The 15,000-nt window shown below is 46.6% G+C and overlaps 2 protein-coding genes across 3 annotated transcripts in view; both read right to left on the reverse strand.

Annotated features, from left to right (window-relative positions):
• slc16a13 (solute carrier family 16 member 13) overlaps positions 1 to 4,705 on the reverse strand; it is a 10,454-nt gene extending 5,749 nt beyond the window's left edge. The window contains exons 1-4 of the mRNA XM_080023327.1: positions 4,222 to 4,705; positions 2,786 to 3,016; positions 2,549 to 2,692; positions 1 to 83 (exon numbers count right to left, since the gene is read on the reverse strand). The exon at positions 1 to 83 is cut by the window's left edge and continues 174 nt beyond it. Of these exons, the coding sequence (XP_079879453.1) occupies positions 1 to 83; positions 2,549 to 2,692; positions 2,786 to 3,014 (456 nt within the window). The 5' untranslated portion in view covers positions 3,015 to 3,016; positions 4,222 to 4,705. The remainder of the gene's footprint in view (positions 84 to 2,548; positions 2,693 to 2,785; positions 3,017 to 4,221) is intronic.
• A 3,547-nt stretch (positions 4,706 to 8,252) lies between these two features.
• bcl6b (BCL6B transcription repressor) lies at positions 8,253 to 14,212 on the reverse strand. Of its 2 annotated transcripts, XM_080022987.1 has the most exons (12): positions 14,100 to 14,212; positions 13,404 to 13,481; positions 13,014 to 13,234; positions 12,120 to 12,374; positions 11,803 to 11,949; positions 11,338 to 11,524; positions 10,986 to 11,176; positions 10,800 to 10,906; positions 10,554 to 10,697; positions 10,294 to 10,424; positions 9,893 to 10,030; positions 8,253 to 9,539 (listed from the first exon to the last, which is right to left on the reverse strand). In XM_080022987.1, the coding sequence occupies exons 3-12, from the start codon at positions 13,232 to 13,234 to the stop codon at positions 9,399 to 9,401; spliced, it is 1,662 nt and encodes a 553-aa protein (XP_079879113.1). In that variant the 5' UTR covers positions 13,404 to 13,481; positions 14,100 to 14,212; the 3' UTR covers positions 8,253 to 9,398. The 2 variants fall into 2 exon arrangements, with proteins under 2 accessions (XP_079879113.1, XP_079879114.1); XM_080022988.1 differs by lacking the exon at positions 9,893 to 10,030.
• Positions 14,213 to 15,000: the final 788 nt, after the last annotated feature.

The following is a 15,000-nucleotide window of genomic DNA, read 5'->3' on the forward strand; positions in this document are numbered from 1 at the left end:
GCCCAGTGCCAGGGAGGGCCGGCGTGTGAAGTTAGCCATGACCGTGGCCACAACGGGCATGAAGACCATCGCCCAGCCCAAGCCTGGGTGCAGACAGCTGGAGTTAACCACCATACAAAAACATCTACAGGTCTGCTCAAGGTGTACTAAATAACTAATATCAGACTGGGACTTGCATATGTTTCCTAAATATTCACTATAATATTGATATGGCGATATGAGACTAGCACTACTAGACACAAACACATATACAAAGATACTGAAGCACTCTAATTGTCTCATTTCTAATGCGCCCTACAGCGTTTCCGTTGTCCGGTAATTGCTGGGTTTTGACCGGGAAAATCTGTTGAAGTCCGACATTTTTAAATCCCTCCGGACAGAAATAATTCCCTCCGAGCACAATCTCCAAGCACAAAAAAAAAAAGTCAGCAGATCTGTCAAGCCAATCAGTTTGGACAATCTAAAGCTGATCTGAAAGCTTCGCCTCTGACCAAACATGTTTGTCGATATAAAACAAAGCCCCCGCCGCCCCCCCCCCCCCCCCCCCCCCCGTGGAGAGGCTGCCCTGGTAAACACAGTAGACACACATAGAGCGGAGACAGAGACCCAGCGTCTGGAACTCTTGAGGAAAAGCAGGGAGATGATGTATCGTTGGGACACAAACATCCATAGTTTTTTATGGGATATTCAAGTTCCGACCCAAAGCAGACGGTAAATATTCATTGTATAAAATATGTCGACGGGACGTCCCGACGAGGACGGACGACGCCACAAACTTTATTATTTATTTAGTCCTACTCGCCATATTTATTTTGGTTTTGAATATTTATTTAAGCATTTTTTTTTAAATAGTGTTGGGACTTGTTTTATTTTGAATATTCAATAAAAAATATTATACATCGACATGCCTTGATGATAAATATGTGACCCACCGCACACTTTAGGGTCATTTGGCTGCTTTCGACTTTTTTTTTTTTTTTCTTTTTCGCATCATTTGAAAGTGGAGAATCAGAGCTTCCAAACAACGGTGTAGCAAACCGTGTTTCTGAGATAATCACCTTCAAAGTTTCGCCCACACCAGGTTCATTCAGCCAGCTCCCAGAATGCAAATGGAGTAGCCAAAGCCACATGGCTAATTAACATACTGCTGAATGAAGTTGAAAGGCGTCAACAACACAACTATTTTTGTTTTTAAAAAGCTTTTATTTAACAGTAAGAATATACATGTTTTATAAATCTGGAATTATTTCATTTTATTTTAAATCCCCAACCTCAACGGACATCATCACGTCATCAACTTCTTCAGTTGTAACAACGGGCGTATCGTTGGTCTCCTCCGGTGGTTCTTGATAATATTCAGTTTCATCGTCACATTCAGGCTGAAATCCGCGGTTTGAAATGTTCTCCAAGTCCGGAGTCATATCAGATTCAGCGTCGCTGTTGGAGAACTGACTATCAACGCGTAAAATGAAGTCCAGCGCGCGCTGCTTAAACTGACTTGGATCTATCGCACTGGTCAGATTAAGGTCTGCGATATGATTTAGATCTTCCTCCACCCGCTTCTCGTAATCAATAGCGACACAGTTTTCACAGATAAGTGAAACCAGAGTGACATTGACGTTGGTACACACCCCCCATGCCTCCGTGTGTGTGTAAAAGTAGTACGATGTAAAGGTTGAAACTCTATCAAAACGGTTTCACATTGTGACTTCGCATCACATGGAATATGGAGGAATGGTCTTCACCTGGACTCTCGCTATAGAAGAAACCATCGATCGGCGTTGTTCAGCACTGTTCAGCGTCTCGGTAAGTGAACTGCGTTTCCCCATGTAATCTAACGGGAATATTTAACTCCATGGTTTAACATTTATCTACTATTTATAAATCAAACTGGGTTTTGAAAATACGTTGAGAGATAAAAAAAAAAAACACAAAGGAACCCGAATCTGGAGAAATAGAATTTTCCTTCAAGAAAGGTTTTTTCAACTTATTTGGCTGCTCCTGGCGATTTTAGAAATGCGCGAAATGGCGGGTTTTGCTGCGGTGAGACACATAGACTGCTTATCAATTGTTTTTAAGCTCAATAAACACAGATAATATATGACCAGAATCTCTCCCATTTGTCCGGCACGTTGACCGGCACCAAGTTTTTCCAACGAAAGCTCTGGCAACCTAAACAAAACCATGTGTTTCCTTGGTCTTAGCTTGGGGTTAGGAGGTTGTGTGAAACTATCCTAAGTCGGTCGGCAAAACTCTGGAGCCAATTATCAATATGGAACGATAGGACTGGTGTTCGAGTCGCCAACCAGTGCATCCTTGATATTTTCACGGAGCGAGAAACAAAAAAAAACCTGGGCAATTTAAGGGCAATATCACCATCCTTGGTCTGACGTAAACCTCATTTCAACATAACTCGCGGGCCATGGTGATAAAGCCAAGACCAAAGGGTACAGATGACTGCTAAAGGTCATGCAAAACTGATAAAGGAGGATATAAATAACTGTTGCCTTGCTTGGCCTTTGTGTAAAGTCATCTCAGGTTGTGCTACCTGAGATGAGCCCCATGGTGAGATAGAGGTGGGTGAGGGAAGTGGCCTGTGAGGCTAGGATGAGGCCCAGTCCAGCCAGACCTCCCCCCGCCATCACCACCCGCCTGGCGCCGTACGCGTTGCACAGCGCTGTTCCCAGAGGACCTGGGGATTGGACACACGGACAGGAAATCAATGGTTGACACGCCGTTGACCACGTCCCCATCTCCCAAAACAGCCCCGCGCCGTGTGACTCACTGAAGAGTTGCTGGGTAGCCACGCCGATGGAGGTTATCCAGGAGATGGCCTGGGCGCTCTCCTCAAAGTACTGGACAAACTCGACAAAGAAGACCCCCATGCTCCTGATCAAACCAAACACCAGGGCGACGCTGACAAACAGGGCCCCCACCAGCACCCAGCCCCAGCCGCCGTCCGGACCCTCGGCCTCTGGGGCCCGGGCATCCGGCTTCGACTTCGACTTGGTCATGGCTGGGGGAGAAATGGAGGGTGGGCGAGGAAGGTGAAATGGTATAGGTTGGCATTCTACAAAAGGCAGGGTGGAGTCGGGGCAGATGGTGAAAGGAGGAAAGTTAGGAAGAAACACATCCATAGAAAGAGGGAGAAATTAAAACTGACACTGCAAGGTAGAAAGGATAGGAGGGAATAAAACTCAGAGGGTCCAAGGAACAGTCAAAGAAGAACCTCTTTGTGCTGTTCTCCTTTACCCTAATCATTAACCTCACACGGGCCATTACATATCCCTGCTGCACCTTGCACTCGTTTTAACAAAAGGTCATTTCCATCCCACACAGCGGCTTCACATACTGCTGCTTCTCATTGTTCAAGGCCAAAAAAAACAGAAAAGACGACTCCATAACAATGGTTGTTAATGGCACAAGAATGCGTGCGCATTAGCAGGCCAGGTGACTCAAACTGAATTTTCCTTCAGCTATATTTATAGTTATTTAGTAATGAGAAGAATTTCCAACAGTTAACTACCAATATTATAAATACCACGATGCACAGTGGAGTATGGATTGTGTTCTATGTAAAACTAAAAAGCTTCTGCGGTCATTGGTGAATCAATGTAATTATGAGTGCAATTACAATGTAATTAGATTAGTTCAAGTGCTGATTGTACATTCCCTCTAGATCAGAATCTGTTCATTGCTAGGAACTGGTTCTGGTGAGGTTTGGTGCATTTCCGACGATTAGCATTAAAAAATAAAAGCTTAACAGTCCAAAGAAATTGAGAATAAAAACAATGTTAGATAGAATAAAAAAATGAGAATTGAATAAAAAAATGATTAAAAGAAATTGTCAAATATATACAAATAGCTAAAAAAAAAATACAAAACAGAAATAGCCAGATATAAAAATATACAGAATATACAAAGTGCAACATTGTTGTTATGGTATATCGGATATAAATTATTACCATGTACTTACTAGCTAAATATATTGGTTATTGGAGTATAAGAGAACAGAAAACCATGTTAACCAAATATACCGAAAAGGTGCAACTGGCCATTAAAAGCCGTACAGTGGTTTGACAGCAGACAGCAAAAAAAGACTGCGTTTATACCATTTCAAATTGCGGATTATGTAAATAACAATCCATTCAGTTGCAATTCCTGCATTAAAATCCAGACGAGAATGGGTGCACACGCAACAGCGACCCTTGTAAACCCTACCTGGTGCGGGGTGAGAGGTTGCAGAGGGATCACCAGCAGGTCACCAGCAACACAGTCATGGTACTGAGCCAGCACCTGCGGGGCGGAGGCAGGGATCTGCGTCAGCTGTTGTGCGTCTGTGAGAGCAGAGATCCCCATCGGGTAAATGAGCGTTGTTAAAGTCTCCTCAAGCGGGCTGGTTTGGTATTTAGCTCGAGGATTTCACCACGTCCCAGGACATTGCATCACTCATTTACCTGACTAAAACATCAGTGGTGATGAAAAAGTACTTACTTAAACTTTAAACTTAAACGCCAGGATGAGTGAAACTAAGTGTACTGAATAGTCGTGCAAATGTACTTGTTCTACGCACACACACGCGCACACACGCACACACGCACACACACACACACACACACACACACACACACACACACACACACACACACACACACACACACACACACAGAGTTGGAGTGTATGCACGGAGTGGCATCTGGAGTGGAGTGGCTTCTCACGATGGCGGACGAAGGTTACAACTACACAGTGGGAGTCAACGCCGCTCCAGGATCCACTCCAAGACTCCACACCGTGATCCCGGGCACCACTCCGAACTAATACTTTTGACAAACAATGTTAAAGCCAACGATGAACAAAGAACAAAGACGTGCGATTACAGATAAAGGCAATGGAAAAAACAAACAAAAAAAAAAAAAAAAAAAAAGAAAACAGAAAATGGATATTAGGTGGGATGACGTGTAGTTAATCAACTGTCCTTTAGCGTTATGTATTTACATTACGCATGAGTTACTTTCCACCCAAACCACACATGGGCTGCATGCAGTGGAGCATCGCGCTTTAAAGCGAGCATATCGTATCCAACTACACATGCTTTAAAGCCAGCGTAGGCTTTCGATCTACGGACACCCGGTAACATGCTACAGTATCCACATACCCCGCATCCAAACACATTTGTCATTTACCAGCCGCGGGTCTACTTTTCACTTTATTCTCACGATAATCGCACAATGCACGCTTACTTGTAGAGGCAGACAGTACTTTAGGATGCTTGAAATGTACATTTGAGATGTATAAGCAAAAAAAAATACATACATATGCATACATATATGTATGCATATGTATATATATAAGTCGTGTTTTTATTGTTTTGTTTTCTTCCTACCACAGCGAATCGCGGGAGCCTTCGGTCTTCGGTGCCCTTATTCCCGTTGGCGTTGGACCGCAAACGTCGCTGTTTCCAGCGGGGGCGCAGCGGGACACCGCGCCGCTGCCGGGCATCGCCGGGGGAGTTGGATTTCTTCGGGCAGCCTGCGCTCAAAACAGCGGCTCCGCGCAGCGCACGTCGGCCCGCACGTCAGCCCGTCAGCCCGCACGTCGGCCCGCACGTCAGCCCGTCGGCCCCGGCGCCGGCGCTGGGAGGGGACGGCGGCACTGCGCACGCGCGTCCAAACCCGCCCCGCTCCGACGCTGCGTCGCGGTGCAGCTGCGGGGTCGGTCCTTCCGAGCGCGGTGTGTTCCGTTGCTTCTGTTCGGGAAAACGTGGAAGCCCACAGCAAATGTGTGTGCGCGTTTGGCAGGGTTTTCCGAAAAACCTGCGCAAATGAATGCCGTTCTTTTGCACTTTTTTTTCCAAGTTAGGTGGGGAGGCTTTTTCGTTGAGTTTCAACGTCAACGATACGCAGCGTAAACGGCAGTTCAGTCAACGGCCGCCAGGTGACGCCACAACGCACAACAAAGTGAATCTCTAATCCGGCCATCATAATAATAATAATTATTATTATTATTATTGCTGTAATTATTATATTTAGTATATTTATTCACATATTCAAATTGTTATTATAATACTATAATAACATATTTAAGGTTGCAAAAAAAACAGAGTTAGGTCATGCCTCCATGACACAGTAAATAAACAAACCAAGGCCACGCCCCCGATAGCATCAATAAACACATTGAAAAGCACACTAAAAATAGGCAATAATAATCAAGCAATGGAATAAAATATGAAATGGAGCTAAACGGACAATATGGAAATATTCAATAAAACCTAATGGTTGTCTGTACAGAATAAAATATGACAATATACGCTAAACCTCGTGATAAACAACAAAATATATATAATCACCAACATTTTGAGAAAAACAATAAAAAATAAGAATAGATAAATAGAACCAATCCATTCAAGAATATAAAGCGGTACATAATAAATGTATAGTACCTTAGAAATAAGGTTGAATCAGCTTTGATTTTGAGCTGTCAGGGAGGTCAGATTGGAGGCAAAACCCATACATTGTGACACCGTTGAATCACACAAGTGAAGCGGCGAGGCTCGGGCCGGGCACGGCGTCGGAAAGTCCCCTTTCAACTTCCAACGTTTGTCCGCCGAGCAAAGGCGAAAAGTCCCGCCGGCCGCCACTCATCGGAGGACAGGAAAAGGGGGAAGACGGAGGGTGAGAGAGTTCAGCAGGGGTCCGTGTCCCACCAGAAGGACGACACACACACACACACACACACACACACACACACACACACACGTGTAATTGAGCCTCGCAGGAAACAGGTGCTTGGAGATTCATTGTTTCCACACCAACGGTCAGTGAAAACAAAGAGAGAAAATCACATACGTAAAAAATAATGGTGGGACACTTGTCTCCAACACATGGTTCACGGGCTGAAGGATTACGTTGATGAGGGTAAGGAAGTCTAGGGAATAGAGAGAGAGAGTCTGGGAACGAGAGCACTGTGATACTCCTGGAAATACAGTACATGAAGTCATGAAGCCCTCGTACTCAGGGCAGGCCCGCGACATAAACACTCTCTGCAGTTGTTTAGGGCCACAACCGCTGGGGGGGTGGGTGAGCAATCATTTATGTTATCTTTCAATTTGTAAAACACAAATCTAAAACTATTTAAGGAATCGGAATCCGTATTATTCGCCAGGTTCATTACCTCTACGAGGAATTTGTTCTAGCGAAGTTTGGTGCTTTTTTGCATTAAAAGCAATACATATAAAGCTTAACAGTCCAAACAATAAAGAATGCCAATTATAAAAAATTAAAATAGAAAGTAAAAATAAAGATACAATTTTAAATGTAAATTGACAAATATATATCGATCAGTGTAGGGGCTACATGATGGTCACTTCCTGTCTCGTCTCTGCCAATTTCCGCCCGCGATATCTCCACTCCCTGTGCCCTGTTCCTTCAAATACAACAAATAAAAGATGCGTGTTTTTCTTTTACATGTACCCCCCCACTCCGCTCCACATAAAAGCACGGGCCAGCCCTGATCTTACTGTTCTTCTACATTTCACTAAGTGAGTGGCCCGAAGGCAGTGGAGGAGGGAAAATTCCCCAAAACTCACCAACATTTCCATCCTGACACAGCTCCCCCAGTTTTGCACGCACATTCATAAATATATGACAAACATACATAATATATTTTAAAAAACGTAGGAATCTGGCTCCTGCCGTTTATAGTTTATGACCTATGAGCATTTGTTTGCAAGAAGGCGTCTCCCACACACACTCATTGTAAAGGCTTAATCAGTTCCCTCCAGCTGATGCAAAAGAAAACAACAAAAAAAAAAAAAACACCCCAAAAATCTTTTGTTTTTACATCGCCGTAACTTCCTCAATTTTTACCCAAACCGGGCAAGGGCACACTGCAGACTGACCGTGAACCTCCTCTCACACTGGCAATGTAAAAATCCAAGCGGTGTCTTTTGTACTTCTTGAGATATGGAACAAAGCTGCCAGGCATGTCCTTCATATACATCTTGGTTTAAAAATGTCCCCTTTATCTACATTCCATCTGGATTTTTGATGTTTAATGGGCTATACAAATAAAGTTTGATTGATTGATTTGATTATTCTCTCAATCGTTTTTCAATTCAGGATACCTGATAGACAGAAGATAGAATACAAAATGATTGTGTTTCCCCTCAGTTATCTTTCTGTCACCAGTTGTATTACTGAGTTTGAGTATAAAATATGATGTAATTAAATAAAAATGACGCGCACACACCAACATTCCAAATGATCAAAAAGATATTTAATTAGAATTGTATCAAAAACATTTTTTTGTCCAGCAAAAGAACCTCATACAAAGTCATCAAACTTTTTCCAATTTCCAATTGCTTACAGTTGTAGCAACATGTTTGTATGTTTAAACGATATTCCTTCTTAAATACAAAATAATAACATAGAAAAAGAGCCAAAGAAACCAATTTGGACATATTTATTTTCTTTCAACTTATAGGCCCCAGGCCCAAGGCTTATTTAAATATCAGTTAAATTATCATTGCAGATCGCAAGTGCTACAATCTAAACATACAAACAGTTCAAAAATATTATATTTTTAATATAATATTTGCCTCAAGTTACCTTTCTGAATTGTGCTTCCAGATGTTAAAAGTCCCTGGCGCTAAAACTACAACCTCAATCTCACCGCTCTCATCATATGACATGTTTTGTACAATAGCCATTCCTGTATTTTGGTTGGAAATAAGATTTCAAAAAACATCACAATAACCCTCAGAATGTAATTCACTTGCTCTGTCTTTCATCACAACAATTCCTTCTCCTTCTTAAAACATGCTCAATCCGCCTTCGCACCGATTCCAAACTCATTTTGCCTTTTTTTTCTTAGAGGGGGGGAAAAATTCCAGGTTCACAGAGTAAAAAAACCTGCCGTGTTTTCGCCCCACCCATGCTCCACGCATGCACTGACCCAACACCGATCCCGCTTCACTCATTTGTTGGACCGCTGGGTTGTTGCTAATAACTCAAAATCCTAGAGTGGAATTCCACTTTCTGAACCCAGATTTTCCCCCTCTGAAGTTTTTTTTCCATTCTTATCCTTTTCCTTTCTTTATCACTCTTCACCATCCCTCAACAACAACATACTGTATCACCAAACTCAAGAATTATACTTATTCAACTGCCAACCCAAATACTTCTCTCAAGTCACCTAGAATTTGGTGTAAAGCTCCTCCTCAATGCTTGTGAACAGCATATTTTTTATTCGTAATAAAATTAATCCAGACTGGCTTTTTTTCCCATCCTCAGAATTCAAACTTATCTAGTGTCTGGTGGTGTTTTGGTTGGCGCTGAAGACTTCCTTATGATCTCCTTGTCTGAGTCCTGACCCGGTGCCGCAGCAGAGATCCGGGCTCCTCAGCAGGCCTGCAGAATGGGCTGGTAGGGCTCGGCCAGGACCTTGTAGCGGACCTTGGTGTTGGTGATGGCGCCGTGCTTCTGCCGCAGGTGGAGGCGCAGCTGGCTCTTGTGGCGGAAGTGCAGGTCACACTTCTCACACTGTGGGGAAAAGGTTGTGGTGGGGGTTAAACCCTCGTGGAAAATGATAAATGTCCAGGTGAGCAAACTACTGGCTGCGTCTACTGGGAAAAATAATCAGTTCTCCCATTTTTCACTGTCAGACAGTGTTTCGGGATGCAAAACTCAGACACAGTTCATCTGACGGCCACTAGGGGGATGAGTCAACTGTCGGATGCGGATACGCATCGGCGTGAAGTCAGCTTTACTCTGACTGTACAGCCGCCGACATACTCATACATCACATCACATTCAGTCAGCCGCCTCTGGCCGTACAATATAAAAGCCGTTTTCAGATATGTGTTCACGCTTGGACTTGAACATACTGCACTCACAGTGTAGGGCTTCTCGCCCGTGTGGATACGCAGGTGGCTCTTCAGAGTCTGCAGGTGGCGGAAGCGGGTTCCACACGTGTGGCACGGGTACGGCTTCTCCCCCGTGTGGATCAGGACGTGGGCCCTCAGGTGAGCCACCTGGTGTTCGGGCGGAGCGCGCACACGGGTTGAGTCAAATAAGGCAATGGTTGCTCATCCCTTTTTCAGAAAGGTCCAACAGATGGACTCCCATTGATCAAAGATAATCACTGCTATTAAAGTCAGGCTCATACAGTAGTTTGTGTGCATAGTAGCTAGGTCGATATTATGAAATACAGAAATGCAGCTGCTTCTAGTGGGTTTCAAGTCGCTGAGAAGGCCGTTCGACAGTAAGCGCGGACGTTTCCCAAATCAGCCGTTACCTGGACGAAGCGCGCACTGCAGGTGTCGCAGCGGTACGGCTTCTCCCCGGAGTGGATGCGGGAGTGCGTCTTCAGGTTGGCCGGTCGGTTGAACTGCGCCCCGCACACGTTGCAGCGGTACGGCTTGTCGCCTGCCGGGTCAAAGGTCGCGGGAGAGAGGAGCGACGAATCAATAATCACACGCCGATGTTTAAGCAAACAAACAAACAAACAAACAAAACAAGCAAAAAAGGCTGCGTCAGCAACTCCCGGCGCCTCACCAGCACAAACAGTCTTGGTTCCAACCATGTTGCCGGGGTAGCAGTACGGTGCGTAGTAGTTTTCGTGCTTGATGGCGCGCCGGCTGTGATGGACGTTCTCTGAATCAGCGGGGGTCAAGTTGGGGGATATGGCAAGCGAGGGCACTGAGGGAAAGGAAAAACAAACGAGAAAAAAAGGTGGCTGTCGAAGAGATAACCAACACGCGAGATTACACTTATTCATCTGGTTCTCGCTGCCGTGCCTACCTTTTCCTTCCTTGGGTGCAAAAAGTTCCCTCTGGCCAGCCGCGGAGGGCCGTGGGCCAAGGGGAGGGGCCCGGCCAGAACCCTCGTAGCAGGAGTCCTGCCCCTGTCTGATAAGGAGACATCGATTAATTCTGCTCGAAATCGACACTGTGACTGGCCTGCGAAAGAATGAGTCCACCGTCACACCTATCAATCTGACCAGGCACTTCTCCGGACCACGCCTCGCTGGGGGCTTTGGGGGACACGCCCATCCTGTCGGGGGTACGCGGCACCTCCTCCTCCTTCACTGCGGCCGCAGCGCACAATGGGTTGAGCACAATGTACTTGTATTTCTTCCAGTTGCAGGCCTTGGGGTCCGGCGGGGGCTTCGTGTCACCCTATATGAAAGATGTCACTTTTTTTTTTATACACACCAAGGAGCGCAATATTTCACCGCTTAGCCGTGGACGGGTCAAAATGAAAACGCTTATCTTGTTGTTATAACATGGATTTAATAAAGAAAGACTTCCGCGTCGGAAGACTAATTCTGCGGCCGTACCACGAAGTTGCAGGTGTTGGACTCGGCGGGGGAGCTGGGCTGGCAGCTGGAGCGGGATGGGCTGCCAGGAAGCGGAGCGGAGCAGCCCAAGAGGGGGGAATCACGCTCCCGCTTCAGCTCCTGTGACCTGGGCTCGCAGGTCGGGAAAGCCCCAAAGTCGAGCGTGAGCGAGGCCTCTCCGGGGGCCCTGTTTGAGAAAGGGAGGAAGTGGCGTAAAGCGCCAAACTCATTATCACACAAAGGCAGACGCGGACGACTCACACGAGGGCTGACACCAGGCAAAACACTTAATCACTGCACTTTGTCGGCGGCGGCCTGGCGTTTCTATATCACTCAGAGGAAAAAGCCGCCGGTCGTGAGAGGCGCAGGTGTCGGGGCCGCAGCCTCCTCTTCGACCTTCTCTCCTGCCCCCCTTTCTGTTGTGCTCTCGTTTATAAATAGCGAGGACACATTCATTTTTCTCACCTGGTTGCCTTTGCTGCTGGCTTGGCCGGAGCTGGGAGTATGATTTTGGGGGCTTCCTCGGGGATGTCCCCCCACCGGGGGGCTACAGAGGCAACGGACACCCTGGAGTCCAGCTCCAATTGCGGGCGTGCAGCACCCACTCCCTCCCTACGTGTGAACAGAACGAGATTAGTGGTTGCCTCCTGTCTCAAATTGGGAGCCATGTATATCATTTTTTGAGCTCTTAGCTATTAAAACTGGGCGTAATAGCAATCAATAAGAATTAAATAATAAAGTATTTTTAGGTGGTTGTGTCCAAACGTCGGAGCCCCGCTGACCTGTGCAGCTGCATGAAGGCCCGGCAGGCGTCGGCCACGTGGTCCATCTGGAAGTAAGCGGCGACGGCGAGCACCCCGGGGACGCTTTGGGGCGTGAGGGGGAGGCGGGAGGTGTACATGAAGTCCAGCAGCAGGGACACGCTGGCCGGGTCCAAGGTGCCGGGCAGTGACACGCTCATGAGCTGCTCTCCGGCGCCGCCCGCGCCGCGGCCCCGCGGCATCGGGTGCCGCGAGTACAGGGAGTAGAAGAACCCGCTGAGAGGAAGAAGGGGAGAAGAAAGAAAGGGGAACCGATTCAACCGAGAGATATCGTGTCGTGTCGCGCGGTCGAGCACAGGAAAGGAGGTAGGAAAGGAAGAGTCGGGATAACGACGGGCACCGAGTAGAAAAACAGGAAGCAGCGGAGAGGAAGAAGATGGGGTACAAGAGGAGAACAACAGATGGCTCATCTGTTGTTCTTGTGCCGCGTGGAATAGGGCCGGGCCGCCGCAACAGTGGGATGACTATCCCGTAAGATATTTACACACGAGAAATATTTCAGAAATAATAACTGGGTGGATATTATAACCAAGCAGGTGGTGGGGTATTGATTAGAATAGCCAGAGCAGTCGATGAATGTCAGAAAAGTGCATTTCTTTACTTAAAAACAACATTTAACTATATTCATATCAGAATAACCAAAATCACCGGATGATATCTCATCTCACATCACCATACTGATATTATATCGGTATCGCCCAGCTCTAATGTGGAACGGACAAATTGAGAGAATGAGCTTCAGAAGGACGGTTGTAAAGACAGACGAGAGACCATCCGAAGTCAAGAGATTGAGATGCAACGTCGGACGCTCAAAAGTAAAGGAGATCGAGTCGAACGAGGGCCCGACGCACCCACCTGCAGGCGACGAGCACGGCGCAGTGCGCCCGCAACTGGGCCGGGCCCACGAGCAGAGTGGCGTCGGTCAGGACGTCCCGGTAGCGCAGCTCGTTCAGGTTCTGCAGGACGTCGCTAGAGTGACGCGTGAACTCCTTCACGTAGCCCTCCGCCGCCGCTTCCACCCTCATCTGCTGCCAGCTGCCAGCCCCCCTGTCCTCCATCGCCTCCGGTTGGCTCATCTTCAGTGAAACAACAAGGTCAGCGCGTCGGGCGGTGAAGCGCCGAGGTTTAACATCATGTGTGTTCTGAAATGCTGATAATGTGTCTCTTGGCGTGACATCATTAGAATGTAATGCGGTCTGGCTCTGTGATATGGTAAAGGTAGTAGGAGGTGGAGTGGTCACATACCTGTTTAAAACGGACAGAATAAATAGACTGGAGTGTCCCAGACACATCAGTTAGGTGAGACCAGCTCCCTACTCGTACCTGTGTGTAGAAAAAAAAAAAGGGGGGCTTTAATTATTATAGATGGACTTTGCATATTACACCATATGCATAACTCAAAGACACTATTTTATGAAGCCGCATAAAAAGAGATTTTTTGCATGGAAATTCTTCTTTTTAAATCATATTCAAAAAATTCTGTATTAATTATTATTTAAAAATGAATATTAAAATATTTTAAAACTCTTCAATTCTAGGTAAAAAAACCTTTTCTCAGACATCAAATTTAGCACAATTTAAGAATAAATGGCAACTGAGTAGTCACGCACACTGATCTCCATTCTGCAAAGAATCTGTGCATCCAGCTGATAGATAAATAATATATCCAGTTTATCAATTTTTCACGAGAATTTTTTTTCTCATTGTACAGTCCACATTTCTATTTCTATTTTTATTCTATTATATTTTATACAGTGTTATATTGGAATTTCTATCATTTTTGCTGCTAAAAATGTGCACAACCTCTGTAGGCACCGCCACCTTGCATTTCACTGCATACCTGTACTCATGCGACTAATAAAATGATACAAGTCTTGAATCCTGAAAAATCTCAAAACCGAAAATAAAAATGAATCAACCTAATAATTTCCTCCGACTCACCCCGACCAGCAGGGACGAGAACTAACGTGCTCGGCGGCGGCGTCAAACCTCCCGGTCACGACTGGTCGGGCTGCGATCTACGAAGAGGTGTCTGGGGCGGACTCCGAGGGCTCCGGGCAGGACTGTGGGCGGCTGGACGCAAGGCGGGGACTCTTTATAACGTCGCGCAGGAAGCCGCCGTACGACCTGGCGAGGCTCATTTCCTCTTTCCTAAATGGCCCACGCGGCCCCCCTCCCGTGAAAGCGGCGCAGGAAAGGGCCCCACTGTGGCTGCTGGGCTCCGAGAATTATTTTTAGGGGCCTATTAGTTTTTCTAACCCCGTAGCTCAATGCAGAGTAATGGCAGGAAAGTGCATGTGTGTTTTTTGTGCCATGTCGAACAAAACAAATACGAGGACCCTCGGGGAGAGGAGGTACGTGCCTCGCGGTCCAGGAGAAAAAGCCCGGGCCGCGTCGGGCCTTCCCCCGCCGACGCTTTCCTCTCCCCCGAACCACTGCAGGATGGAGGAAGCCGCCCGAGAGGACGCCAAAGCGCGGCCGGCTTCTTGAATAAACAAACCACACGTCGAAAAAAATTGGACGGCGGCCATCCAGGGTCCTTCTTTACGGTCCCTCGAGTTCATTCATTTCGTTTTTTTCGAACGGTTCCATGAACGCAGCTTTCCAGATCGTCAAAGCCCTCCGGATGTCGGCGGACGAACGGGTCCTTCAAGGCGCAAAGGGGTCAGAGGTGCTCTATCAGAGGCTTCTGGGGGTCAGAGGTCGGAGCTTTGTCCGTGTCGTGATTGCGGAGCTGTGGTCTCCGGAAGCTTTCGGGATGTGATGTGTGATCTGTGGTGGGGGGGAGGGGGGCGAGGAGGAAGAAGGAAGAGGAAAGGAATACGAGTTATAGGGGAGACCC

Source organism: Zeus faber (genome assembly GCF_960531495.2).
Source record: "Zeus faber genome assembly, chromosome: 22".
NCBI classification, from domain to species: domain Eukaryota; kingdom Metazoa; phylum Chordata; class Actinopteri; order Zeiformes; family Zeidae; genus Zeus; species Zeus faber.

What these genes read in the sequence shown, in the direction of transcription:
- bcl6b (XM_080022987.1), bottom strand. Translation starts at nt 13,234, where the DNA reads ATGAGCCAACCGGAGGCGATGGAGGACAGGGGGGCTGGCAGCTGGCAG. An exon ending in GCCGTGCTCGTCGCCTGCAG is followed by an intron (nt 12,375 to 13,013) that starts GTGGGTGCGTCG and finishes TCTTCCTCTCAG; the next exon opens with CGGGTTCTTCTACTCCCTGT. An exon ending in GCAGTGCGCGCTTCGTCCAG is followed by an intron (nt 10,031 to 10,293) that starts GTAACGGCTGAT and finishes CCCGAACACCAG; the next exon opens with GTGGCTCACCTGAGGGCCCA.